The sequence below is a fragment of the Heterodontus francisci genome, chromosome 18, assembly GCF_036365525.1.
Source record: "Heterodontus francisci isolate sHetFra1 chromosome 18, sHetFra1.hap1, whole genome shotgun sequence".
Lineage (NCBI taxonomy): Eukaryota > Metazoa > Chordata > Chondrichthyes > Heterodontiformes > Heterodontidae > Heterodontus > Heterodontus francisci.
Genome location: NC_090388.1, coordinates 65,383,211 through 65,408,732, shown reverse-complemented (window position 1 = coordinate 65,408,732; position 25,522 = coordinate 65,383,211). Strand labels below are relative to the sequence as shown.

At 45.5% G+C, this 25,522-nt stretch overlaps 1 protein-coding gene across 3 annotated transcripts in view; it reads left to right on the top strand.

Moving 5' to 3' along the window:
- The window catches only part of iqub (IQ motif and ubiquitin domain containing), a 131,989-nt gene that overhangs the window by 64,466 nt on the left and 42,001 nt on the right, over positions 1-25,522 (top strand). For 2 of the 3 annotated variants that reach the window (XM_068050899.1, XM_068050897.1), the window contains 6 exons: positions 775-858; positions 4,614-4,706; positions 5,749-5,883; positions 8,212-8,346; positions 8,811-8,945; positions 11,016-11,183. In XM_068050899.1, coding sequence (XP_067907000.1) covers positions 775-858; positions 4,614-4,706; positions 5,749-5,883; positions 8,212-8,346; positions 8,811-8,945; positions 11,016-11,183 — 750 coding nt within the window. The remainder of the gene's footprint in view (positions 1-774; positions 859-4,613; positions 4,707-5,748; positions 5,884-8,211; positions 8,347-8,810; positions 8,946-11,015; positions 11,184-25,522) is intronic. The other variant, XM_068050898.1, reaches the window with a different exon arrangement.

Genomic DNA, 25,522 nt, shown 5'->3' with positions numbered 1-25,522 from the left:
CCAAAAAGGTTGTGCCTGCTGAGATAGATTTTTGTTACATGAGGCTATCAGGGAATATGGAGAAAATGCAGTTGAGTTGAGTTCAATTGAATGGTGGGCCAGCCTCAAGGGACTGAATGGCATACTCCTGTTCCGACATTCCTCATATGTTGGACCAGAAATTCAAAGTTACAAATAATTCTATCTACTGCTGAATGGATAGAATTTGATGCATATTTACCACAAAAATAGTGTTGAACTAATTTTACTAGTTTATTAAATTATCGGTTGATCTTTATTGGTAAGGATAGTCAACCAGTGACCCCACATCATGGCATGTTTCTGTTGTGGAGCTCCTTGATGGTTTGCTTATTTATATTTCCCCTCATGTTTTAATAATTCCACTTAAATCATGCACCATTCTCTTGTCAGATGTGTACCTGTATTGCAATGAAACCATTCCCCAAGTGATGTGCAAGAATGGCACAAGATAGTTCACTTGATGATTTTTCCCTCCTTCCCTTTAAAGAAGTCTTAATTTGGCTACCACTGCTGCAGCCCAAATGAGATTAAAAGCCTCAGTGGATGGGAAGTGTAGGAGCAATGATTTGCAGCTCAATGTATTAGCCCATTAATCTGTGGTTTGCTGTGGATATCCAGGTTCATAAAAATCTACTGTATTCAAACAGCAGTGTATCTCATCAACATTTATTTTAATTAACATTTTCTCTTGACCTCTTCTCTCTCTCTCTCGCTTCCTGTTAAACTCACCTAAACCAATGAATGACACGGCAGCAGAAGGACTTATAATTATAGAATGTAGCAAAATTGGTGTGGGAGAAGGCACGATAAGTTTGGAATGTGCTGAGAAGTCTGAAGGTAAAGTACAATTTTACTTAGTAGAAAGTATTTTTGAGTTAAGTTTTACTTTAATTTTTAACTCAAATTATTAGCCAAGATTTGTAATAACTGTGCATTTGTGTCTGCAGCAAGTGCCATATGGTTCAGTCACTGCTGTTCAACGTCTGCATTTGTTCTCCACGCAGAATGTATGACAAATACTTCCTTTTTGCAATTATTCTCCCCCATTCCCATCACATACATTAGTTTGTCAGAAAATAGATTGATTCAAAGACTATAAAGATTTTATTGCACTTTTCTGAGAGGAGTAAGTTTTCAGTGACTTGGCCAACATCCCTCCTACAACCTATACCCACAACCAGAAACAGATTAACTGGCCATTCATTTCATTGTGATTTGTCGGATATAGCTGTGTGCTGTGCAGCTGAAATGTTTGCTGGCAATGTAAGTCATTGTATCTGAACTTTATAAAATGTTTTCAAGGGGCACAGTAAGGCATTTTTTCAGTTCTCAAGCCTCTGCCCATGGTTTTGTGCAAGTGCCCACTGGAGGATTCATGCGAGCTGTTTAGGGATTTTGCTAACAATTTTCATTTTCACCCTGTAGGGGATAAATTCTTGGACTTGCTCTGTGTAACTGGCGCATCCCCATTGCTCAAAATATGCTGAGCCCGAAAGTGGTAATGGGCTGAATTTTAATTGCGCGCTGCACTTTCAACTCAGTGGCCTTCTGACACAGAAGGGCCGCCGAGGAGCCCCCTCGATATTATGCGTGGGGGCTCATTTAAATAGAGGGGGCGGAGTAGCCGCCCCCAATGAGGTCATCGGGGGTGGCATCCGCGTCTCCAGCAACGGCGTCCAGCGCCACCGTGCAGACGCAGGTGCAGGCGCCAGCGCCATTTTTAAAGGGCGACAAATCCTTAGAAGAAATTTTATTTTTTAAAGGAATATTGTCAAGGGTTATTTAATAAAAATTAAACACATGAGGCCCTTTCCCATCCCCCCCCCCCCCCCCCCAATGTTTTTTACAGGACATTAGCAGAAAAAGAAACTTAATTACTAATCTGCACTTTCCCTCCCAACCTCTTTACATCTGCCCTTCAACCCCTTCCCACCATCCCCACATCCAATCAAAAGTGTTTTCCCTGCTCCTCCATGCCTCTTGTCCTGAAAATTCCTCCCCCTCTACCCCCCAGGTTCTCGCCTCGGAACTCTGTGTGGAGTTCCGAAGGCGAGCGGAGCACGAACGGTGGCTGTAATATCGGCATGGGACAGCCGCTGCCTGCGGGTAAGTTTATTTACATATGATTAATGTTACTTTGAAGGGTCCCCCGCCAGGTGGCGGGAGAGGGCCGCACTGAGGTACCCCCACTGCCGGTAATGTGAGGTGGATCCTTCTCGCGTCACGGGTTGAGGCGGGCGTCTCCCCGCGGAATTTTACCTGCCCCCATGCCGCGACCCGTGGCGTCAAGGGGCCGGTAAAATTCAGCCCAGTGTGTGCATATTGAAGCTTTGGTGAAGGTGCAGAGGGGAATGACCAGAATGATGCCGAGCCTTAGGGCTGTTAGTTATGCAGATCAGCCTCAAGGATTAGGCTTATTTACTTGAGATAAATGCAGGCTTAGAGCAGATATGATTGAAGTTGTTAAAATGCCTAAGTGATTAGGATCAGTGTAGATAGGTTATTTGAGATGAATTGGGATTCTCAGACTAGAAGGCGTTAACTGTTGTTTGGATGGGCCAGGCTTGATGAGCGCTGATGGTCTTTACTTGCCTTTTAGTATATTTATTTATCTGTGAGCCCACATGTGGGGTGCCCAAATCTCCACTTCAAGAATGTTCACAAGCATGACATGAAGGCCGTACATGACTATTGCACCTGGGAGTCACTAGCTGGCGAAAGAGGGAAATGGCGACACATCCTGTGGACTGGTGTGTACTACTATGCCAACCAGTTGCTGCAGCAGCTTGGCAACAGGCGCCAACGTCAAAAACAACAACTCACAGTGTCTCTTGGCAGCTTCACATGCAGCACTCATGGTAGAGCCTGTATCTCAAGGATTGGTCTTCACAGCCATCAGCAAAGGTGCACCAAGAGAAGCCATACCATTGAAATGGATTGTTTGCTGCATGACCATCATCTTTTGTAGATGGAAGGATGCCAGCCGATATGAGTAAAATACAATTGAATTTCTCAGTTTTATTGTTTTTTTTCAAGTTATTTGTAAAACTTCACCAGCACTGTTATATTTTGGACGTATTGTTATTTTTTGATATTGTCATGCAGGCTTCCACCTGCCAAGAATGAGGCATATTAATTTTGTCATATGAACATTGATTTTAAACTTGCTGGAGTGAAGAAAGGACTTGTTAAAAAATCACCAGACACTTGGCTAGAAGGATATTTGCATACTAACAGACAGTGCTTGTGGAGACAAAGGGCTGTACCCTGGTCCACTTCACCCACAATGAATTTTGATCACCAGACATTGAAGGTATAAGGAGACTGCTAAGGTGATACAATCCACAAAAGCCAGGACTGGTTAAACCAGCTGGTCATATGACTAACTGGCTGGTCCGGGGTTTTTTGAGCTAGCCACAGAGAGTTTGAATGCAGAAAGACTGTTTGCTCCTGGACTGAGAAAATCTCTCCTGTCTGCTCCCATCTCTTTTTCATGGAACTCCAAACCCACTGAGGACATGTGAACCTCAAGAGAGAAAAGTCTCCTACATCGAACAAGGTTTAAGAAGAATACTAGGCCCCAACAAAAAGCAAGATCTACCTACAATCAAGGACTCTAAAGTGAGCTCGAAGAACAGTAACCAAAACCATGTTCAGATATTGCCTCAAACTTTTCCACTTTATTTCTTCTGCTCTTTTCTGTCTCTATCTACATGTGTATATCGTGTCTGCATGCTAGCGTGGGCTCATGTTCATATTTTTCCTGCAGTTTGTATAGCACTTTGGGAAGTTTTACTCCATTAAAGGTGTCATATAAATGCCAGTTGTTGTTCAGTTCTTGGAAAATGTATTTTTTTTTAGAACTGGCCACCGCACCCTCTGTTTTCTTATGAATATAGTGGGTAGGTGACCTGTTCCCAAGACTACTCTGCATTCAGATGGTTAGAAGTGTCTGAAAGGTGAATTATAAAACAAATTGTTCTTTTATTCATTTTCTAGATGGCTCATAGATTGTAAAATTTTTCCTCCCACTCCACACATTAGCACCTGGACACACCCAGATTGCAGCTTTTCAAAAATGAATGTCAGTCCTACTTTTTTCAAACTGTTTGACGTGCTGAATTTTGAAGGATTGACCATAGTGGCTTTCTGTTGTGGAACCTTTTGATCATTTGCTGATTTATGTTTTTCCTTGTGCTTTAGTAATTCCAGTTAAGCCATGAACCATTCTCTTGTCAGGTGTCCACCTGTATTGCCATGAAACCATTCCCTAAGTGGTATGCAAGAATGGTGCAAGGTAATACACTTGCTGATTTTCCCTCCTTCCTTGTAAGGAAGCGCCTGATCTCAAATTGGCTGTAACTGCTGTAGCCCTAATGAGATTAAAAACTCAGTGTGGGGAAAAAATGATTTGTAGCTTAGTGTATATAGCCAATATTTATCTGTGCTGTCGCATCACATCAGTTTGCAATGAATATTCAGGTTCATAAAAATCAACTGTATTTAAACAGCAATGTACCTCATTAACATTTATTTTAAATTATCATTTTCACTTGACCTCTTTTTTCTGTTGCACTCTCCTAAACAAATAGATAAGACAGTGGAAGAAGGTGCTATATGTTTGGACGATACAACAGAAAGCCCGATACCAGTTGTCTCTGATCAATCAAATGAGAAGCCAGAAGGTAATGTACAATACCAATTAGCATCAAAGTGTTTTTGAGTTGTTCAGTTTTGCTACAGTTCAAATTATTAGCCGACACTTGTAAGCGAGTATTTTCAGCTTGAGCCTTCAATGAGCATAATAGTTATTGTACAAATTTGGTTTTTCGCCAACATAAAATATTGATTTGTGTTTAACTTTTTCAATTATTCCTTCCCACTCCCTCACCATACGCTATTTTGCCAGAGCATAGATTGGTTCAGGTGGACTTTAAAGATTCCATACCATCGTTCTAAGAACAGTGAGTTTTCTCAGTGACTAGGCCAACATCACACCCCCGACATACACCACCAAAAAAAAAAATGAGATTAACTGGTCATTTCAGTGCTATTTAAGGGGATATTGCTGTGTGTACAATTGAGTGTAAAATGGTTGAAATGTTTGCTTACATCAGTACATTACAAAGTAATTCATTGTACTTGAAGAGTTTTGCAATGTTTGAGACATGATAAAATGTTTCTTTCTGTTCTTAAAACTTCTCCCATGTGATTGTGCAAGTGCCCACTAGAGGATTCATGAGAGTTCTTTAAGGGCTTAACTAACAATATTCATTTTCAATTGCTCTGTGCGACTGGCCCTTCTCCCATTGCTCAAAATGTGCTGATACCTAGCATGATAATGTGTAGATATTGAAGCTTTGACAAAGATGCAGAGGGGAATGACCAGAATGATACTGAGCTCTTGGACTCTTACTTATAAACATTGGCTTCAAGGTTTAGGCCTGTTTACTTTAGAGAAAAGCAGGTTAGATTATTTGTGATGAATTGAGATGGTAGAACTAGAAGGTGTACACTATTGTTTGGATGGGTCAGGTTTGATGGGCTCTGATGGACTTTGTTTACCCTTTTTTAATATTTGTTTATCTTTGAATCCATTTGTTAGGATACACATACCTTCCTGGATTTCCTTGGTTTGCTGTATTTGTTCATGTTACTTAAAGTAGTTACTCTTGATAGTTTTTATTAAAACCATATTATTTTTTCACATACTATTTTACCCTGTAGAAGAACCAGTAATTGAACCTTCAATAACTTGTGAAGAATTGAGGGAGAAACTAGAAGCACAGATATCTGCTATTGAGGCAGCGCATGGTAAATTTGAACCAGCAAAGACCGAGTCACCAGTTTCCAGAACAAGAGGTAGAGCTGATAACTGAAGTTTTTAATTTACACCATCAATGAATTGGTCAGTTTTATTGCTAGGTTTCAGATTATTTTGATGTTTTCTCGTGAATGTAGATAGTAGATGACCTTTTCCCAAGTCGTCTCTACATTCAGATGGTTAACATAACATAAGAAATAGGAGCAGAAGTAGGAAATTCGGCCACTTGAGCCGGCTCTGCCATTCGATAAGATCATGGCTGATCTGATTGTTGCCTTAACTCCACTTTACTACTGCCCCCCCCATAACCCTTGACTCCCTTGCCAATCAAATAGCTATCTAATTCAGCCTTAAATATATTCAATGATCCAGGGTTCACTGCTCACTGGGGAAGAGAATTCCAAACACTAATAATCCACTAAGAGAAGAAATTCCTCTTCGCCTCTGTCTTAAATGGGAGACCCCTTAATTTGAAACTGTGTCCCCTAGTTCGAGATTCTCCCACAAGGGAAACATCGTCTCAACATCTACCCTGTCAACCCCCCCTCAGAATCTTATACATTTCAATAAAATCACCTCTCAATCTTCTAAACTCCAATGAGTATAGGTCTAACCTGCTCAACTTTTCCTCATAAGGCAAACCCCTCATCCCAGGAATCAGCCTGTTTGAACCTTTTCTGAACTGCTTCCAATGCAAGTATGTCCCTCCTTAAATAAGGTGACCAAAACTGTACACAGTACTCTAGGTGTGTTCTCACCAATGCCCTGTACAGTTGCAGCGAGATTTCCCTACTTTTATACTCCATCCCCCTTGCAATAAATGCCAACATTCCATTTGCCTTCCTAATTACCTGCTGTACCTGCATGTTGACTTTTTGTCATTCATATACAAGGACACCCAGGCCCCTCTGTACCGCGGCATTCTGTGGTGTCTCTCCATTTAAATAATATTCTGCTTTTCTATTCTTCCTGCCACATTATATACCATCTGCCAAATTTTTTCCCACTTGCTTAACCTATTTATATCCTTTTGCAGACTCTGTATCCTCCTTAACTTGTTTTTCTACTTATCTTGTATCATCAGAAAATTTGACTACAATGCAGTGGGTCCATTCATCCAAGTCATGAATATAGATCATAAATAGTTGAGGCCCCAGCACTGATCCCTGTAGCATTCCACTAGTTAGTTTGCCATCTTGAAAGTGACCTGTTACCTGTTACCTGTTAGTTAGCCAGTCCTCTATCCATGCTAATATATCGCCTCCAACACCACAAGCTGTTATCTTGTGTAGTAATCTTTTATGTGGCACCGTATTGGCAGAATCTGACATCAGAATTATCAAACATAATGGGCTGAATTTTATTCTCCCGCCGCTGACGAAAAAAATGGCAGCCTGCACACACGGGCCGCACGCTGCAACGCCGCCATGATCTAACGCACAGTGGATCATTTAAATATTCAGGCCACAACAATGGGGGCATTACAATTGGCCTGAGAACCCTAAGTTAAGAATAGGGACAATCAGCTTCTGTTGGGACTTCCAGTGATCACTGTGTGAAGCTCTGGTGAGGACAGGATAAGGCCCAGCCATGATCTCTCCCATAGTTAAATAGCACACTGAAACTTTCAATCAAGACTCATGTGCAAACAATTGTGACTGGTGTACAAAGAGTCAACTATAGCTAATAAAAACCTTTCACAAAAACAGGAGAGGAGAAAATAGGAAGAAAGTGGCAAATAAAAGGAAATTTGATGGTTTGTGCTGATTAGAAGAATGAGAGGGCATCTCATAGAAACCTATAAAATTCTAACTGGACTAGACAGGTTAGATGCAGGGAGGATGTTCCCGATGGCTGGGGAGTCCAGAACCAGGGGTCACAGTCTCAAGATATGGGGTATGCCAATTAGAACTGAGATGAGGAGAAATTTCTTCACTCAGAGGGCGGTGAACCTATGGAATTCTCTAATGCAGAAGGCAGTGGAGGACAAGTCATTAAATATATTCAAGAAGGAGATAGATATATTTCATAATGCCAAAGGGATCAAGGGATATGGGGAGAAAGCGGGAACAGGGTACTGAATTAGACAATCAGCCATGATCTTTTTTGATTGGTGGAGCAGGCCCGAATGGCCTACTCCTGCTCCTATTTTCTGTGTTTCTACGTTTCGATTTCTGTTAATTGGCATTTTGAAAGGTGACATGGATGAATTAATCAAAAAACACAGTTCTCTCAATCTCCAGACATACGGACTTATAAGATATGAATTAAAGGAGCCTGTCTTACTATATTGCATCAGCTGTATATTTCTTCATATCTTTTAAATTTTGCATTATTTTTTTCATTTTCTCCCTATTGCTGTTTAGATCCTGAATGTTTGATTTATCAAACTCCTCCAACTGCTGCTGACAGAGACATAAAAAAGAGATCAGTATTGCAGTCATATCCTGCACCACCAAAGACCCCATCACCGGACATTGCACGTTTTTGTACAGCCACAGGTAATGACTGCCAAAGGGTTAATCTTAATACCAAATTATCAGAAATATATTGTTGAATGTGGTCCAATTTGTGTTTTACATTGTAATCGTATTTCAGTATTTTAACCAGTATTATGTATGGCTGTTGGATGGTATATAATGGTTTTAAAGATTTGCCAAAATTTACAATTTATATAATGCTACTGAATATTAAGCAATGGTCAAAATTGTTACAAAAGCAGAAGGATTTTAGATTCTACAAATGTGCCCTTCCAGTTAATTTTAATTCTGATAGAAAAGCCTTGATATAAATATGCAAATTTTTGGAGGGAATGTTGGCATAATGGATTTGTTAAGCATTAAGTACTAGCTTATAATATAAATAATGACTAATATAAATAAATAACTCATGTTTATCCAATAGAACACCACTAAAGATTATTTTTTCGGTGTGCAAACTAATTTATTGTGTTTTTTTAATTTAGTGAAAGTTGCCCTACTTCCTACTGGCGATGTTATGACCATGGCACTCCCCATCTGCCTTACAGCAGGAAAGCTAAAAGCGCGATTTGGAAAAGAATTGAAAGTCCCGGCACACATGCTGCAAATAACATGTGACAGTAAGCCTGAAACAATAAAAGAATTGGTGTGACAATGTGGGAAAATGTGATATGCATGTTTACTGAGTTTGTATCAAATATATTGTAAATCATGAGATGATCCAGCATAGAAATCGGTCATTTGGCCCAACAGTTTTGTGCCAGTGTTTTTATTGACATGAGCCACCTAGTCTAATCCCACTCCTGCTTATCCCCATATATTCTGAATAGTACACTATTTCAAGCAACTTCCCTTTTGAAAGTACTCATGGATGCTGCTGAAAAAGCAGTTTGTGGCAGAGAATTCCACATTCTAACCACCTCTGTGTAAAGATTTTTTGTGTAAAGAACAGAGTTGTATCTGTTTATACTGGTCTCCATCCTGTACCAGAAATACTGAGCTTGCTAGTATAGGTGTGAAGCTCTGGCATCCAATGCTTTGCAGCTTGAAGCCACAGATGGAAATGGGATTGGCAAGATGACATCACCTGCCAGTCCTGCCTCTGGTGCCACCAACATGTTGTGTTTGAAGATTCTGATGGTGCCCTGTTAACTCCATTACTTTGAAGTGGGGCCCATAAGATTTTTTAAACCTGTTTCCTTACAGCAGCTAGTCTCAAAGTGATCAGTGACTGTCAAATCTGGCTGATACTGGGGTGTGTACATACTCATTGTATGTTAATTGCCTGACCCTCAAATTCCGATAGGGTCAGGCCACAACTGGCATAATGGTATTTTGGAGTCAATGTTTTTTGTAGCCATCATTTTAAATTTACCGGGTTCTAACTGATTCAGTGCTCCTGACTTCTGATAAATTAACTAACTGCTGATCTGAATTCCCCACTGCATTTTATATATGAATTTATATCAGATCAGTTTGGTTCAGATGCAGGCCGCTCACACTGCAGGGTTGAATAAGCCTTGTTGATTTGTTTAGTGCATTTATGATGAAACTTGCCTGTTTCAGTGATGCCTTTTTAATCTGACTTGAAACAATTTGCAATACGTGCCTCTGAGAGATTGTTGCTGCACTGTAGTGAAGAGCGGGCGGACTGGCCAAGTGCAATACAATGCAAGCCTCCCTCCAGGCCATTGATATTACTATAATAGTATGGGATCTTTTCAGAACGCTGCAGACTTTACCTGTGAGGATATTTGGGGGCTGCTGGCAGGGCAGTACTTGCCTGCATGCCCCACCAATGGTTTTGCAGTGGAGCTCCGCTCAGGATAATGATTGTTGGTTTGAAGTTAGGAAGGCCATGCCTATTTTGCTGCGTGGAGAGTTGAAGACTGCAGTTTTGCTCTTGGATACCAGAGAAAATGAGAGAAAGGCTGATTGAAGGCCGAAATAGTTGTGCCAGAAACCAACAGAGTATCTGGAAGAAAGCAGAAGTATATATTCCTGTTTAGCGATGCTTATGCCTAGCAGAGAGATGGTAACATTTACCTTTATTATCTGAAGTTTGAATCTGAGAAACCAAAGCAGTAATTAGTAGGCCTTAATATTATGATCTTAAATTATTTAGAGGTAATAACATATCAGAATTGCACTCTCCTCCAACCCACAACCCTCCGAGATATCTGCGATCATCTAATTCTGGCCTCTTGATCATCTGCAATTTTAATCACTCCACCATTGCTGGCCATGCCTTTAGCTGTGTAGGCCCGAAGCTATGGAATTCCCTGCCTAAACCTCTGCTTCAATAACTCTCTTTTTCTTTCCTCCTTTAAGATGCTCCTTAAAACCTACCTCTTTGACTAAGCTTTTAATCATTCTACCCTAATATCGCCTTCAGTGGTGCAGAGCTAAATTGTGCTTTGTAATGATCCAATGAAGTGCCTTGGGAAGTTTTATTCCATTAAAGGTGCTATATAAACACAAGTTGTTGTTAAAACAATATATTTTTCAAAATGTTATGAAGAATTGGATTTTGCATTTTTTTCATGAAATCATGAAAGCTGTGCTATTTTCATGTTGAATGAATGTATCAAAAAAGTTTTTGAACCTCAGCCCAGTAGATTCTCCTAAGGCTTGAGCATCTAATGAAAATGTCGGTATTGATAAGTTAACATTTTTCTCTCATGTTTTAGGCAGAATGGCTAAGGATTCTGAAACACTGGTAGATTTAGGAGTTAGACCACATGGCTCTATCCAGCTTGAACTGGCATCTACTGATACTGAAAGATACCCAATCAAACGAATCAGACCACAGCAGGACTATGCCACATCTGATGTAATAACTGTCACAGTTCAAAAAGGTAGTACAAAAGCAGCATCTCGATGGATATTAAAGATTTTGATAAATCTATTCAGATTTGTACAAGAATGCTTAAAATGTAGTTACTGTAATAATGGGAGAGTTGGGATTCTGGAGGGAATTACATTGTTGAGCAAAATGGCATTTTTTTCTTTCATTTTTGGCCCTTTTTTCAATTCTTGACATTTTTCATTCCTTTAACATTGTACATGAGGGAGTGTAGTTCTTGGGTTTATTTGGTGCCTGGTGCACACAGAGAATCATTCTGCGGCAAGGCAACATTTTAAGTACAAAGGGCAATCACACTTTCCATGCAAATATCGTTGTTAAGTGTTTGAAAATTATGATGATAACCTGTTAGCTCCATTTCCATTCAAGAAGTTTTTTTTTTATTCTTTCATGGGATGTGGGCATCACTGGCCAGGCCAGCATTTATTGCCCATCCCTAATTGCCCTTGAGAAGGTGGTGATGAGCTGCCTTCTTGAACCGCTGCAGTCCATGTGGGGTAGGTACACCCAGAGTGCTGTTAGGAAGGGAGTTCCAGGATTTTGACCCAGCGACAGTGAAGGAACGGCGATATAGTTCCAAGTCAGGATGGTGTGTGGCTTGGAGAGGAACTTGCAGGTGGTGGTGTTCCCATGCATTTGCTGCCCTTGTCCTTCCAATTGGTAGAGGCTGCGGGTTTGGAAGGTGCTGTCGAAGGAGCCTTGGTGCGTTGCTGCAGTGCATCTTGTAGAGGGAGTTGCTGCCACTGTGCGTCGGTGGTGGAGGGAGTGAATGTTTGTAGATGGGGTGCCAATCAAGCGAGCTGCTTTGTCCTGGATGGTGTCGAGCTTCCTGAGTGTTGTTGGAGCTGCACCCATCCAGGCAAGTGGAGAGTATTCCATCACACTCCAGACTTGTGCCTTGTAGATGGTGGATAGGCTTTGGGGAGTCAGGAGGTGAGTTACTCGCCGCAGGATTCCGAGCCTCTGACCTGCTCTTATAGCCACAGTATTTATATGGCTACTCCAGTCCAGTTTCTGGTCAATGGTAGCCCCTAGGATGTTGATAGTGGGGGATTCAGCGATGGTAATGCCATTGAATGTCAAGAGGAGATGGTTAGATTCTCTCTTGTTGGAGATGGTCATTGCCTGGCACTTGTGTGGCGCGAATGTTACTTGCCACTTATCAGCCCAAGCCTGGATATGGTCCAAGTCTTGCTGCATTTCTACACGGACTGCTTCAGTATCTGAAGCGTCACGAATGGTGCTGAATGTTGTGCAATCATCAGCAAACATCCCAACCTGACCTTATGATTGAAGGAAGGTCATTGATGAAGCAGCTGAAGATGGTTGGGCCTAAGACACTACCCTGAGGAACTCCTGCAGTGATGTCCTGGAGCTCAGATGATTGACCTCCAACAACCACAACCAACTTCCTTTGTGCTAGGTATGACTCCAGCCAGTGGAGAGTTTTCCCCCTGATTCTCATTGACCTTAGTTTTGCTAGGGCTCCTTTCTGCCATACTTGGTCAAATGCTGCCTTGATGTCAAGGGCAGTCACTCTCACCTCACCTCTTGAGATCAGCTCTTTCGTCCATGTTTGAACCAAGGCTGTAATGAATCTCAGGAGCTGAGTGGCCCTGGCGGAACCCAAACTGAGCATCACTGAGCAGGTTATTGCAAAGCAAGTGCCGCTTGATGGCACTGTTGATGACACCTTCCATCACTTTACAGATGATTGAGGGTAGGCTGATGGGGCGGTAATTGCCGGGTAGATGCCAGTGTTGTAGCTGTACTGGAACAGCTGGGCTAGAGGCGTGGCAAGTTCTGGAGCACAGGTCTTCAGTACTATTGCCGGAATATTGTCAGGGCCCATAGCCTTTGCAGTATCCAGTGCCTTCAGTCATTTCTTAATATCATGTGGAGTGAATCAAATTGGCTAAAGTCTGGCATCTGTGATGCTGGGGAGTTCAGGAGGAGGCTGAGAATGGATCATCAACTCTGCACTTCTGGCTGAAGATTGTTGCAAATGCTTCATCCTTATGCCTTATCTTTCATACTGATGTGCTGGGCTCCCCCATCATTGAGGATGGGGATATTTGTGGAGTCACCTCCTCCAGTTAGTTGTTTAATTGTCCACCACCATTCACAGCTGGATGTGGCAGGACTGCAGAGCTTAGATCTGATCCGTTGGTTATGGGATCACTTAGCTCTGTCTATCGCATGCTGTTTACGCATTTTGGCACACAGATAGTCCTCTGTTGTAGCTTCACCAGGTTGACACCTCATTTTGAGGTATGCCTGGTGCTGCTCCTGGCATGCCCTCCTGCACTCTTCATTAAACCAGGGTTGGTCTCCAGGCTTGATGGTAATGGTAGAGTGGGGGATATGCCGGGCCATGAGGTTACAGATTGTGGTTGAGTACAATTTTGCTGCTGCTGATGGCCCACATCGCCTCTTGGATGCTCAGTTTTGCATTGCTAGATCTGTTCGAAATCTGTCCCATTTAGCACAGTTGCAGTGCCACACAACACGAAGGAGTGTATCCTCAATGTGAAGGCGGGACCCTTGCTACCCTCAGTGCTTCCTCCAAGTGGTGTTCAACATGGAGGAGCACTGACTCATCAGCTGAGGGAGGGCGGTAGGTGGTAATCAGCAGGAGGTTTTCTTGTTCATGTTTGACCTGATGCCATGAGACTTCTTGGGGTCCAGAGTCGATGTTGAGGACTCCCAGGGCAACTCTCTCCCTACTGTATACCACTGTGCCGCCACTTCTGGGTCTGTCCTGCCAGTGGGACAGGACATACCAGGGGATGGTGATGGCAGTGTCTGGGACATTGTCTGTAAGGTATGATTCCGTGAGTAAGACAATGTCAGGCTGTTGCTTGACTAATCTGTGGGACAGCTCTCCCAACTTTGACACAAGCCCCCAGATGTTAGTAAGGAGGACTTTGCAATGTTGACAGGGCTGGGTTTGCCGTTGTCATTTCCGGTGCCTCGGTCGATGGGTGGTCTGTCTGGTTTGATTCCTTTTTATTGACTTTGTAATGGCTAGATACAACTGAGTGGCTTGCTAGGCCATTTCAGAGGGCATGTAAGAGTCAATTACATTGCTGTGGGTCTGGAGTCACATGTAGACCAGACCAGGTAAGAACAGCAGATTTCCTTCCATAAAGGGCATTAGTGATCCAGATGGGTTTTTACAACAATCGACAATGGTTTCATGGCCATCATTAGGCTAGCTTTTTTTTTTAAATTCCAGATTTATTAATTGAATTCAAATTCCACCTTCTGCTCTGGTGGGATTTGAACCCATGTCCCCTGAGCAATACCCTGGGTCTCTGGGTTACGAGTCCAGTGACAATACCACTATGCCACCGCCTCCCCTCATGTGTCGACAGCTTGTTCCATGTTATTGGCTCTGAAGTATGACTAGAGGTAAGAAAAATATATGTTGGTGACATAAGTCCCAGAGCCATAGTTGTTCATACATATTCGGCTGAATTTTCAGGTCCCGCCGGATGTGGGAACATAGGTAGGCGGGGGGTTGAAAATATCGGCACTGGCTGGTGTGCCAGTTTCCTGACTCAGTTCCTGGTGGCATTTTCCCCAGGGTGGAGGGAGGGCAGCCCTGCGATCCCACTTGCACCATGATTAAGGCCAGTTAAGCTGGATGAAAAACTCATTAAGAGCTTATTAACGGGGGATGTTGTAATTTTTGTGGGGGTGCACAGGCTGCACGTGCTGTCTGGGGCAGGCCAGGTGAAAGGAAGTGGGTACAGAGTGGGAAGTCAGTCATGGCTGCTCCTGCGAAATAGCTGGGCCCCATAAAAAGGTGAATGGCGTAGAGAGGGACTTGTCCACTGGGAAACAGGTGCCATCGGCACAGTGCAGACAGTGGGGAGAGTAGCCAGTAAGTGCTCGGGCAGTGCAGGTGACCGTCACCAAGTACATTTGGGAGGCCACCTGAGCACAAGGAAGGCTGCAGATGCCAATGGGAGCATGACTGTCAGGTTTTGAGCATAATGGCGATGAGGAGCAACAGTCTTTGCAGGAAGGACAAAGCACCGGCCATCAGGAGGGGAGGGGAGAGGGATGAGGGGCAGGAAGGATAAGGAGGCCATATCATCAGCATAGGATCTACTGACGAAGACAGAGCTACCTGCAAATGACCAGAAATAAGTGCTGCAGGAGATAGTAACTCTCCGGCAAATGGTCACAACCATCTGCGCCCTTGTCACTGAATACCTCACACCTTGCAGCACTGGTTACCATGCCCTGCCAGTAGCTGTAAAAGTCACTGTGCCCTTGAGCTTCTTCGCTTCTGGCTCCTTCCAAGGATCAGCTGCAGACCTTTTTGCCATCTCACAAATGGCTGCACACCACTCCATCCACAGGTCACAGATGCCCTCTTTGCCAGAGCTGGACAGTACATTCAGTTCACAACAAATGGGGCCTCACAGGCACAGAGGGCATTGGATTTCACTGCCATTGCTGGATTCCCCCAGGTGCAGGGCAAAATTGTTTGCACACATGTGGCAGGCTGATGATGAGCCTCTGTTATTGGCAGCACAGAATATGCTGGTGTAGCAGAGAGAGGTAAGGGAATATATGGCGGAGATACCAGAGGCCATGTGCGGCCATGAGTGGACAATGGAGGAGTCCATCCATGCCATGAGTGCTGCCATGTCTCAGTCCTGTGAGCACATGGCTTTCTCTATCAACAGGTTGGCGACCCTCATGGAAAGCCAGATCCCACAGATGTACACAGACCTGCACACCATCACCTTGGCCATGAGCTCAATGCAGCAGTGGCAAGGTGAGAGAAAGACGAAGTGCCTGGAGTCTCCAGCAGATCCTCGTCCTACTCAGGTTAGTAGGGAGGTGCAAGCGAGTCTTGAAAGGGAGAGTCTTCCCTCCATATCTCGGGACACACGCCAAAGTCATCCCAGGTCAAGGGATAGCCTGATCAGCAGCCTGCCTCCATCTCAGCTACCAGTGCAAGGGTCACACCGCATAGAAGTACTTGAAAGCATATTGAGAAGATCATCTGTTGCATGTGTATTGATTGTGGCCTTGACATTGGTTGCTTCAATTGTGTGAATAAATAGAGGTCAAAATCATTGTGGCGCAGTGGTTGGCACTGCAGCCTCACAGCTCCAGCAACCCGGGTTCAATTCTGGGTACTGCCTGTGTGGAGTTTGCAAGTTCTCCCTGTGTCTGCGTGGGTTTCCTCCGGGTGCTCCGGTTTCCTCCCACAAGCCAAAAGACTTGCAGGTTGGTAGGTAAATTGGCCATTATAAATTGCCCCTAGTATAGGTAGGTGGTAGGGAAATATAGGGACAGGTGGGGATGTGGTAGGAATATGGGGTTAGTGTAGGATTAGTATAAATGGGTGGTTGATGGTCGGCACAGACCCGGTGGGCCGAAGGGCCTGTTTCAGTGCTGTATCTCTAAACATAAACATAAACAAATGTCTCATGCTTTCACTGTTGCCTTGTCAGCCTTCACCCTTGCTCCCTTAATGGTCTGCCAGTGTGGGGACAGGCCGCATTTGGTCAGCGTCTCAGATGTGGCAGAGCATGTGGTGAACCAGGGCCCTGGGCACTGGAGTGCTATAGGAAGGAAGCGACAGGCGGAATACAGTGAGGTGAGGCTTTGTTTTCAGTTTGAGAGGCCATCATGGTGACAGGAATTGGGTATGCATGAGATTATGTTGTGCATTCCTGTGTGTCTTAATGTTCCTTGCCTCCGGTGCAAGGGAATCATGATCCAGTGCTCCCTGTTCAATAGTCTCCTCCACATCCTCCTTGTCAGATGAGGATTGACAATCAATCATGTCCTCTTCATGCAAGGCCTCCACCCCACTGCTGTGCTAGATTGTGGAGAGCACAGCAGACCACCACGATACGTAAGACCCTTGCTGGGGCATACCGCAGGGGTCCACGGGATCAATCAAGGCACCGGAATCGCACCTTCAGCAGCCCAATGGCTTGCTCGATGGTCACTTGAGGGACCTGTGGCAGGTGTTGACCTCTCATCTGCTGCAATGCGAGGGTTCCTCAGAGGCATTAGTAGCCACATCTGCAATGGGTAGCCCTAGTCTCCAAGAATCCACCCCTGAAGGCGAGCAGGTGGCCTGAAAAGCTGTGCACGGGAGTATTGTAGGCGTCATGGCTGCTTGCCAGGAAGCAGGCACACACCTGCAGAATGTACTTCTTGTGGTCGCAGACCAGTGTACATTGATGGAATGGAAGCCCTTTCTGTTGATGAAGGCCACTGGCTGCTCCATGGGAGCATTGATGTGCAGTTGATGGCACCTTGCACCTGGGGGAATCCAGTGATGGCACCGGAGCCAATGACCCTCTCTGCCTGACTGTCAGGGTTGCTCCAGTATCACACATAGTCGCCAGCCCTCTTGAACAGGGTATTGTCACCTCCTTGATGCAGCGATGGGCTACTGCCTAGGAGACCCCACACATCCCCAGTGGATCCCTGGAAAAAGCAAGGTGCATAGAAGTTGAGTGCCACAGTGATCTTCAGGGCCATAGGCCACTGAAGCTCATGGGCTGTAGCTCGTCTTGCAGCGCAGCGCAAAAATCAGTGACGGCCTTCCTGGAGAGCCATAGTCTTTGCTGACACTGCCACTCGGACATTTGCAGGTAGTTGAGGTGAGTCCGGTACAGACATGGTTAGGCTCTTCTTGGCGTAACCAGCTGCTACCTCTCTCCTATTGGAGCTTCACAGGTGTGTCCAGTCAGATCCTGGCCCTCTCTCCCTCAGAGCCACTGCTGCGTGGCACAGGGGTCCACAAAGACCTATGACAGCTGATCTTTCCCCTGCCCGTTTGCTGTCCTTGGAAAGACGATCTAGCCTTCCTGTTGCTAATCCGCTCGGAAGATGTGCTAATGCCTTTCGGCATTCCCCAAGTGCAGAGATCCCAGTACCTGAGACTGAGCCCGCCTTTACACCCGAGACTGCGCTCATCCTTACAGTGAGCCCTCCACAGGTAGACAAGGCCTCCGCTCTCTCCTCTTCCCCTTCCACTGCTCACCATTGCTGCCTTCCCCCGGTGGTACTGAGGCCTCGCTTTGGTGTTGCCACCTTTTAAACGGACAAGGATCTGAAGGCACATGATTTACATGCACTAATGACTAAATTTGAAACCCTCCATAAAGTTGGCTTCAATGCAATGAAAATGCATTCTAACCAGCTGTTCATCAATTCAAATTGCAGTCCTGCATATTCATGGTGGCAACGCCGCCTTGGAGCTTTCTGATCACTGACAAAATCCGGAACTGACGTCATGACGTCGGATTTCTGGGCGAGCATGTCCACCCCAATTGTTCGGGCCCCCATGCCTCCATTTGCGTTTCTGCTGCCCGGATAAAATTCTGCCCTATGTGTGCGCTTGCTTTCCTGGCAGCTGCAATGACTCTTTCATCCTCTGGCAGTCCAGACTACTGCAGCTCTTCACTGTAACCCCCAAAATACATCATGGATTTTCGGGGAAAAAGAATGTACCTTGAGTTAGCTACTCATTCCTCTACGAGAGCCCCAGGTAGAGGCATAGAGGCAATACAACCAAAGTCATCTACTCACCAGGAACACCACTGAGGAGGCCATCGGACATCTGAAGATGCAGCTCCAGTGTCTGGACTGGTCAGGTGGCACCCCGCAATACACTCTTGCAAGGGTCTTGCTCATTGTTGTGTTTTGCTGCACTGTCCATAACATGGAACTCCAGAGAGGTATGGACCTTGAGGGGCTGAGGCCCTGGAAGGACACAGCCCATCAGAGGAACAGGAGGTGGAGAGGGAGGAATCAGAACACCGAGGCACTCTGGCTGCACAGGGAAGTGGCCGGCACAGCATGGGGCTTGAATGACTCATCAGGATGCCATGAATGTCAAGGATCTTCTGATTCAGGACTGTCTCAACTGAGCTCCACTGACCCAGGACAGATGGTATGGTGTGGAAATCACTTTGAGGTGCTTCTGCTAAAACCTCCATTGAGAATGCAGCCTGGGACATGTAAATTCTTACTGTCAATGGAATATAAACATTTGCCCAGAATTTTTGCTGTCACTGCGAGGAACCCTTGATCTCCTTCACTGCCTCACACCTCTTTTCTTGTCCCACCATCAATAAAAATAGTCTTAGATGTGTGGCTTCAAGTGCTATTATTTACATGGTGCTCAGAAAGGAAAACAGTGCACAGTTACAGGAAGAAGACATCCCAGTGACCCACTCAGTGCCCCACGTGACGTAGTGGCCTTCATGCTTGTTCACTTCTACGCAGTTCTCCCCTTGTGGCTTTGGAGGAAGTGAAGGCAGCCTGCTCACTTGTCTCAGCTTGCGGCTGAGATGCACATGGTGGTCTTCCTTGTCCGGGAGGTGCCTGTGGGGGTATCTCCAGAGGCTGCTGCATCTGAATCATTGTAGGGGTAGCCTCCGGCACTTGGCCCTGCTGCACAGATGCTCCCTCTGTCAGAGAAACCACGGAGGCTGGTGATGACGAGGGTGGTGTCTCGTGAGGGGCGGCACCCTCATCCTGCTCGGTAACATCCTCAGCCCTTGGCTGGTGCTCCAGATGGCTGGAGGGGAGCACCAGCTGGGGTGCAACTTGCATCGCCTCCGGACACCTCTGTGCCACCAGCACCACTGACTGGTCCATACTAAATGGTGTGTTATTCTTTCTTGTGTGTGTCAGGGTGCAGTTCCTGCATGCATTCCAAGTGCTGCCACCTATTGCTCTCCATGAGGTTGGCCATTCTCTCAATGGAAGAGCTCATGCACTCAAAATCCTAAGCCATTGCGGCGCACATGAGCTGGATGGACTCCTCCATTCTTTACCATGATCCCACATTGCCTCAGGGATTTCCAACATGTGAGAGCATGTCTGTTGCTGCTGGTCTAGGTAGAGCCTCCTTTCCAGGGTCTCCTAAGGTGCTGCATCTATACCCAGCTGAGCAGGGCTGTGTCTGTTCTCCCTCCTCTGAAGGGAACTACCCTCAGCTGCCTCTGCCTCTGGCACCTCCTTCTGCCGACTCTTGCCATGCTCCTCACCCAGTGCCACCTGATCTAAATGTGCGAGAGGACCCACCGAGATGAGTGTGTCTGCACTGGTGGATGGTGCGCTTGTCAGGTGTGACGGTGCTTCTTTGGAGCTTTTCTGGTCATCTTGGCCCGGTGATGGAGAGGAAGAAGGTCTCCTAGGGTTGACGTCTGCCCCTGTGGGAGACACAAGAAGAGAACATGAGAGCTAGACTTGGAGAGCAGAAGACTCTGCAGTGCTGAGGCTTCCCAATACAACTCAGTGTTTGGCATGCTGTCCGACGTGGTGGTGTGCAATATACCCCTTAATGAGTACACTTCCCTCTCGAATCACCATTTCCACCACGAGTGCCCAACTCGCCATGACCAACTTTCTCGTGGTCTACAATCCTGGCTATTTCCATCGCTTCCTCCTCCTTGACTGTGATGATATAAGTATAGGGAACACCACTACCCATTTGGGCTCCCTCTCGGGCATGATGTGCCTGTTTCTCCTGCAAGGACAAAAAAGAGCGAGATAAGGCACTGGTGTCCTCTATGGTCAATAGTAGTTGCTCCAAATCATTAGAAGGTGCAAGTATCAGTGGTTACAGGTCCTCAGCAGCACTATGGCTCTGAGGCATTCTGAGGGGTCAGTAAATGGCCTGTGCACAGACCCTTCCCATACTCGGGAGCAGCATGCATCCTGAGGCTCCTCACCTTGTGTGTCTGCTGGAGGGTGAATACCACGGACCTGTCCTGAAGGTAAGGGGGTTGCACTTACCTTGCCAGAGCATATCAAGCCATTAAATCTCCTCTGGTACCGGATTCAAGTTCTTCTGCCGCTAACTATGGCAGCGATGTCCAGCCACACCTACTTGGTCTGGGAGGGTGGCTTCCTTCTGCTACCATCTGGGAAGAGAACCTTCCTCTTCTCTCTCACAGCCTCCAGCATGACCTCCAGGTCTGCATCTGAAAATCGGGGGCTGCCCTGCCCGGGTTCCAGGCCTCTGGCTCTGCTGAGACATTGTGCAAATCAAGTGTTCTGAGATCTCTCACTCTGCAGTATCAGTATTCAAACAGCAACCCCTGTCGCCAGAATAAAATCCTGGCCATTATTTTTATGCAGTGACTTGTTGTGATCAAGAATGCACTAATAACTAAACAAGCTATCTGGTCTTTATCACATCGCTTCTTGTGAGAGCTATATGTGTGCAAACTGGATGCCATCGTTCCAACATTGCAACAATGACTACACTTCAAAAAGTACTTAATTAACTTTAAAGCGCTTTCGGTTGTGAAGAGCGTTATAAAAAATGGCTGCCATGGTCAGTTTAAATTGGGCAGTCCCACTTCTGTTCCCACCCTCGCAGCCATTAAATGGCCACCAAATTCATCTCCTTATCAATTAAGGAGTTACCCCCTTGAAACTCAGAGCTCATTACTGTTTCCCCCAGGGACAGGTTCGGGACACAGAAGAGGACCCGACTTCTAATTCCTACCCCCGTAGTGAAAATCCAGCCCATTGTCTCACTATAGATACTGTTACGACCAGGTGAGGAAGGGGGTCTCAGGCTCCCCTTTTGCCCCTTCTCTGGTTTGACCACAACAGCATAGAGGCCTGCTTTAGGTCAGGAAAAAGAACCCGACCGAACCACAGCGGACCCGAGCCCGACCCGACCTGAACCCGCTACTACTCGGCCCGACCCGAGTCCAAACCAACCATCCCTTCACTTACCTTCCTGACACCGGACCTGCAAGAAGCTGCAGCGCATGCGCGAGATGTCATAGTGACGTCACTCGCTCACTGCGCAGACTCAGTTTCGTCCCGGACAGCCAGCTCAGGAAAGTTTTTTTTATTTTTAATACTTATCAGCAGAGCACTTATTGTGTGTGGCCGGCCCGACCGAACCCGACTCAATCTGGACTCGGCCCGACCCGACCTGACCCAAGCTCGAAAGCCGGTCCCGGAAGATGGGCTTGACCCGACCTGAACCTGACACATGTCGTCGCATCCCATCGGGTTCGGGTCTGGTAGCAAGCCTCTGAAACAGGGCTTATCTTTTTAACACAATGACTTAACTTACCACCTCAGTGAGCACTTGCTTCTGTTCCTCTAATATATAATTGCAAATGAACTCAGACAGGTTTTCTTGATTTTAAACAAGAAAGATGTATGTTTATTAACCCGATCAGTCTTAACCGATTTAATATTACTAAATTACCCTCCGCATCCACACCCCACATTCACACAAAAGCCACACACACACACACACACACAAATAGATTAGAGAAGGAAAAATAGAATTGGGAGGTTGGAATTAAGTCTGTAATAAATGGAATTTAAAGACTGAGTCTCAGTATCTTTAGTTGAAATTGGAGTCCTGAAGTCCTCGCTGGGCTGTGGACACAATTTGGGCTTGCTGCTCTGGTTCCGGAAGGCAGAAGAGGGGCTTTATCTGTGTCCCCTGAGTTGTTGAATGTAAGGATCTTTAGACTTGAAGTGGAGGAGCTGCAGCCGAGGCTTCTCTGGGACTTTACTGAAGAGAGGGAGAGAGAGAGGGGTTCTGTTCTCTTGCCGGATCTCAATTACTGTCTGACTTCTGAGTCACCACTCACAAATTTCCACAGTGTTCTAAGCAGTCATGTGATGTGACCACCCCTTTGTGTTTGAATCAGAATCTTCTGGAATAGAACATAGAACAGTACAGCACAGTACAGGCCTTTCGGCCCACGATGTTGTGCCGAACCTTTAATCTACTCTAAGATCAAACTACCTACATACCCTTCATTCTACTATCATCCATGTACCTATCCAAGAGTCGCTTAAATGTCCCGAATGTATCTGCTTCTACTACCACCGCTGGCAGTGCATTCCACGCACCCACCGCTCTCTGTGTAAAGAACCTACCTCTGACATCTCCCCGAAACCTTCCTCCAATCACCCTAAAATTATGCCCCCTGGTGATAGCCTTTTCCACCCTGGGAAAAAGTCTCTGACTATCCACTCTATCTATGCCTCTCATCATCTTGTACCCCTCTATCAAGTCACCTCTCATCCTTCTTCGCTCCAATGAGAAAAGCCCTAGCTCCCTCAACCTTTCTTCGTAAGACATGCCCTCCAGTCCAGGCAGCATCCTGGTAAATCTCCTCTGCACCCTCTCTAAAGCTTCCACATCCTTCCTATAATGAGGCGACCAGAACTGAACGCAATATTCCAAGTGTGGTCTAACCAGTGCTTTATAGAGCTGCAGCATAACCTCGCGGCTCTTTAAAATTCAAGGCTCACCCCCTAGCTGGTCAGACATACTTAATAGTGGGGGGGCAGTTTGGCTCTTTCAAAGTCAATGGGTGTCGGTAGCTTTTGATGGCCCCCATTGATAAGGTTATTCCAGTTAAGTGAATCAGAGAGCACCCCATTGTTCTGGCTATGCTGAGTAATCACATCTGTCACCAGCCTGATTCTTTGTTTTTTCAAATGCAAATTGTGCGTGGACATCTTGGCTGCTTGTTCTGTTTTAAAATTTATTTGTAACTATGTCCAGCTAAAGTCCCAGGCTAAGTTCCATACAATGAAATTAATATTTCTATTTGGCATGTGCGGTTTCCATCACAATATCTTTAAGATCTTTGAGCAACCAGTGATACATTGGGGTAGTGTACAAACATGCTGTACTGAGAAATGGTAGGAGATGGTCTCACACCTGCAATTTTGCACTCAATAAACTTCCTGTCACAGCTGAATCGCCATCCAGTTTGCTCTTTTACTGGAGATGGGGAAGCTAGAAAGGGAAAGTCAAAGGGCAGGTTTCACTCACCTACTCGAACAGCAGAGGCAAGAAGCCTGGCAGAAGGTCAATAACTGCAAAGCCAATACAAAGAACAAGAACAAAGAACAGTACAGCACAGGAACAGGCTATTTGGCCCTCCAAGCCTGCGCCGATCTTGATGCCTGCCTAAACTAAAACCTTCTGCACTTCCGGGGACCGTATCCCTCTATTCCCAGCCTATTCATGTATTTCTCAAGATGCCTCTTAAACGTCACTATCGTACCTGCTTCCACCACCTCCCCCGGCAGCAAGTTCCAGGCACTCACCACCCTCTGTGTAAAGAACTTACCTCGCACATCCCCTCTAAACTTTGCCCCTCTCACCTTAAACCTATGTCCCCTAGTAACTGACTCTTCCACCCTGGTAAAAAGCTTCTGACTATCCACTCTGTCCATGCCACTCATAACTTTGTAAACCTCTATCATGTCGCCCCTCCACCTCCGTCGTTCCAGTGAAAACAATCCGAGTTTATCCAACCTCTCCTCATAGCTAATGCCCCCCAGACCAGGCAATATCCTGATAAACCTCTTCTGTACCCTCCCCAAAGCCTCCGCGTCCTTCTGGTAGTGTGGCGACCAGAATTGCACGCAATATTCTAAGTGTGGCCTAACTAAAGTTCTGTACAGCTGCAGCATGACTTGCCAATTTTTATATTCTATGCCTCGACCGATGAAGGCAAGCATGCCATATGCCTTCTTGACTACCTTATCCACCTGCATTGCCACTTTCAGTGACCTGTGGACCTGTACGCCCAGATCTCTTTGCCTGTCAATACTCCTAAGGGTTCTGCCATTTACTGTATACCTCCCACCTGCATTAGACCTTCCAAAATGCATTATCTCACATTTGTCCGGATTAAACTCCATCTGCCATTTCTCCGCCCAAGTCTCCAACCTATCTATATCCTGCTGTATCCTCTGACCAGCCTCATCACTATCCGCAACTCCTCCAACCTTTGTGTCGTCCGCAAACTTACTAATCAGACCAGCTACATTTTCCTCCAAATCATTTATATATACTACAAACAGCAAAGGTCCCAGCACTGATCCCTGCGGAACACCACTAGTCACATCCCTCCATTCAGAAAAGCACCCATCCACTGCTACTCTCTGTCTTCTATGACTGATCCAGTTCTGTATCCATCTTGCCAGCTCACCTCTGATCCCATGTGCCTTCACCTTTTGTACCAGTCTGCCATGAGGGACCTTGTCAAAGGCTTTACTGAAGTCCATATAGATAACATCCACTGCCCTTCCTTCATCAATCATCTTCGTCACTTCCTCAAAAAACTCAATCAAATTAGTGAGACACGACTTCCCCTTCACAAAACTATGCTGCCTCTCGCTAATAAGTTCGTTTGTTTCCAAATGGGAGTAAATCCTGTCCCAAAGAATCCTCTCTAATAATTTCCCTATCACTGACATAAGGCTCACCGGCCTATAATTTCCTGGATTATCCTTGCTACCCTTCTTAAACAAAGGAACAGCATT